Source organism: Rhagoletis zephyria, unplaced genomic scaffold (genome assembly GCF_001687245.7).
Source record: "Rhagoletis zephyria isolate East Lansing unplaced genomic scaffold, Rhagoletis_zephyria_1.1 Rzeph_scaffold_09918, whole genome shotgun sequence".
Lineage (NCBI taxonomy): Eukaryota > Metazoa > Arthropoda > Insecta > Diptera > Tephritidae > Rhagoletis > Rhagoletis zephyria.
In genome coordinates, this window is record NW_016166996.1 from 17942 (window position 1) to 21703 (window position 3762).

Consider the following 3762-nt stretch of genomic DNA (forward strand, 5'->3'; position numbering starts at 1 on the left):
GGATATTGCCGTTCTCCATGCTTCTGCGCCATATACCAGCACGGGCATGATGAGTGACTTATAGAGCGTGGTTTTCGTACGTCGAGAGAGGACTTTACTCCTGAATTGCCTACTCAGTCCAAAGTAGCACTTGTTGCCAAGAGTGATTCTGCGTTGGCTTTCTATGCTGACATTATTATCGGTATTAATTCTGATTCTCAGGTAAGCTAAGTACGCTGAATACGCTGACTGTTTGTTTGATGACAGGAATTACTTCGTCTTGTCCTGGTTCGCTTTGCTTCCTTATCCAACTTGGAAAGGGCAGAACAGACTTCGCGGTTTTTGTACCGATGATGTCGATGTCATCGGCTTACGCTAGCGATTGCAGTAAATTGTTCCTGAGGGGTTCAGCTCTGCAGCTCTTATATACATATTGTCCAGCATCAGAGGAAATATCACATGACAGGATCTCGCCCTGTCTGCGATTCCGGTTGGTGGTGAACGGCTCTACCATCAATCAGCCATTAAAATTACGAAAATTCTTAAAAAAGAACTGCGAGAAGATTTCAAAACCCCTTTCGACAACACGAAAATAAATGTGTAATATGGCTGTATAAAATGCCTTTGAGCAACACTACCAGCTCCATCAGGATTACGATTTAGTGTCATGTTGGAGATTGGATAATAAGAGCTGTAGAACAGAAATGCTCAGGAACAATTTTATGCAAGAGTGGAACAAGCGGAGAAGTACTTGGCTTCAAGTGCCCCTTTCCAACTGGCGTCAGTTAGCACAGAACTAGGTTGGTTATTTACTCTACTTGATGCGGCCAAAAACGCATACGCGGTCAAAACGCCAAACAAGAAGATTTTCTTTTATTTAATTTTATTTTATGAATGAAAAAAATGCAAAAGAAAAACAGTTATTATAAGGTTTTGGCTTCGTTTATCACAAGTATATCATATATTTATCGTTAAATGCTTTTTTATCGTTAACAAAGTAAACTTATTAATCTTTATAAAGTAAAAATTTTCCTTTACATTGTCTTATACAAATACTACAGCATATAAGCATAGAATACAAATCGTTTTTTTATTATACAGAGTACTCTATGCATATGTAAAATTTGCTTTGAGTGCTTGCGCTCGTGTGTAGGTTGTATAGTGTTTTATAGTCACTACATAAACAAATTTACATATTTATGCATATACATAAGTGTTTTTGTATTTTTTTCTAACGGTGACCCGTCCTTGTAATTCAATCGATCAAGTTTCACACTTCACCTGGAAGCCGTTCGTTATTTCATCTAAAGTGTTCTGCTTTTCGTTTATCGCTTTAGCTATTAAGTATAAAATTGTTACGCGCGTGCGTTAGGATTTTTTACTTCCTTTTGATTTAATACGTATTAATTTGAATAGGTGCCAATGAAAGCGTTGCAATTTGGACAATAATGATTTGCATTTTGGCAGGACTTCATGCAATAGGGTACACACACGCAAGGCCAACAACTGAAAGTGAGAAGAAAGAGAAAGAATGGTTAGTTTGCTATGTTTTTTTTACATAACTATGCACCAATTTTTATATTTTTAAATATATTTAATAATCTTTGTAAACAAAATATTGAAATGTGTTAATCATGCTTAATGCTTGGCGGTTCGAAAACGCAAACTCGGAAAACGGCTGCAAAAACGCCGCGAATAGGTCTTAAAATAGCTGGATAAAGCCAGCGGTGAACGTTTTTTTCTAACAGCTTTCGCCCCTCTACCAAATACTATTGTTATGAAACGTTTTGATGTTAAGTCGAATTGTTTTGCCTATAGCACTTTTGGATATGCATTGTTGTACAGAAGGTTTCCTGTGTTTGCAGCTAAGCATCGCATCCCACTACTTTGTTTAATTGTCGTTGAGTTGGCCATGGTATTTTTAAATATTTTTGCAAAGTGATAAGTTCCACTTGATATCTCACAAAGAGGCTTCTGTCTCAAATCGCATTTTTAGTTATGTATAAAAATAATACTTATAATATCGATTTATTAACAGTACATGATGGAATATTTTTAATAAGAGGTAAAGAATGCCTCCCGAAAGATTGAAAGATAAACAACTTTATGGTGGTATTTATTTTGTAAAAGTTTATAAAATGCACAAAATCAAACATTCCGTATGTTTATACTTTAAATATTTTCAGGCTTTTGAATCTAAAAAGTCATAACCCTAATGCATCGTTGCATGATCTTCAAAGTTGTATGATTCATAACCATTTACTGGATGCTTATGTACATATTTATTAGAAGATAATGTTATAGAATTTATGTCGAATTGATAAGCTGAACAAATTGTATGACGTATGAGAAATTCCCTGAAAAAGGTATACATACAGTTTGTGAGTCACTTAGCTGATAATAGTTATCAATCTCATTTACATTAGGAAGCCCCACAAAAAAAAGTTCTGTTTTACAATGGAAAACGTTCGGTTTATATACATACTTTGTGGCTTCTAGTGCACTGAATCGGGATCAAATTAGATAAATTTCTAAGCTGGATGCACCAGGAAAACCGTTGCTCTCAAAAGGAGCTCAACTTTGACAAAGAACCAACTCCGCACAAACAAATAATTGCGTGGAAATACACAACTGCCTCGTTATCGGATTGTTTGGTTACGTTGGGTATTTGATTCTGTTTACAAACTTAAATTACCCTGAAATACAGTAGCCTTATAACCAGAAGGGAGTAAAAATCAACAGATTTTTTTTTTTTTTAATTATTGCTCATTAAAAATAAATATTCACTGTTCACACTTTTCAACCTACAATAGTATACACAGTACCAGCGCCCAGCAGTGCGTTCTCGTAGTCGCCTGATGCTTGACAGTGGTCAACACTTGAGCATGGCACGAGGGACAAACGATGCGCGTCGGCTCATTGCTGACGGGTACACCTGCTGAACTCGTTGCTTGAATTATCACTGTTTGGCTATGTGGTGGTGGTGGTTGGTAGGTTTGCGCAGGTGTAAAGCCGGGCTGCGAATTTGACATGGCGTATGAGTTTTTGCAACTGTTCTAAATTTAACCAAAATTTGAATGCACGATGATGCTAATCACTTGTCGGTAAGCTTTTTTTAATAATATCGATTTTATGTACAAACGCGGTGCTGGACAAAACTTAACTGAAGAGGATATCACAAACAGCTTTTTATTAAGTTCTTACCTACCGCTGATGTAAAATACCCGCTGCAATCTTATCTCAACAGGTGTACGTGAATATGGTTGCAAAACGCTACATACATACATACATATTGAAAGAAGAGCGTTTTTACTGCCTCTGTCTTATCTTTTTCAACTGAATGCAAGGCATATACCAAAAACCCACATAAATACATAAATAAAGTGTTAGTAATTTTTTACACAGCAAATACCTATATATGTATATTAGGGCGGATCAATTTTTATGGGAAATTTTTTCGACTAATATCAATATGGAGTTTGCCAAATAGCGCAAATTGGGTTCTTAGCATTTTGCTGTAGTGTCGCAAAGAAGTGCTTAAATTTTGTATAAAAACATGCCATAAGCGTTTTTTTGGTATGAGGCATCAATTTCTGCACTTATCTTTTTCTTAAAACCTCCACCAGAGGGCGCAATAGTGAAAATTTCACATTTTCTTAGAAAATGGTTTCTTCGGCAAATTTGCTTAGAATTGTTTGCTATACGCGCATGGAAATAAAATTTACCCACCCGCATGTAGTAATACCTGTATTTCAGTAATTTTTTATGCTCTCAACATAATCT

The 3762-nt window shown here is 35.9% G+C and overlaps 1 protein-coding gene across 1 annotated transcript; it reads right to left on the reverse strand.

Moving 5' to 3' along the window:
• Positions 1–855: 855 nt before the first annotated feature.
• On the reverse strand, positions 856–3402 carry LOC108376125 (lipopolysaccharide-induced tumor necrosis factor-alpha factor homolog). Its single transcript, XM_017632309.1, has 2 exons — positions 2788–3402; positions 856–1485 (listed from the first exon to the last, which is right to left on the reverse strand). Exons 1-2 carry the CDS (start codon positions 3009–3011, stop codon positions 1383–1385), a joined length of 327 nt encoding a protein of 108 aa, XP_017487798.1. The 5' UTR covers positions 3012–3402; the 3' UTR covers positions 856–1382.
• Between the last annotated feature and the right edge of the window lie 360 nt (positions 3403–3762).

Excerpts from the sequence above, each read along its gene's own strand:
- LOC108376125 (XM_017632309.1), bottom strand. The coding sequence starts at position 3,011 with ATGTCAAATTCGCAGCCCGGCTTTACACCTGCGCAAACCTACCAACCA. Across the intron at positions 1,486-2,787 it reads CTGGTACTGTGTATACTATT|TTGTTGGCCTTGCGTGTGTG; the intron begins GTAGGTTGAAAA and ends TCTCACTTTCAG.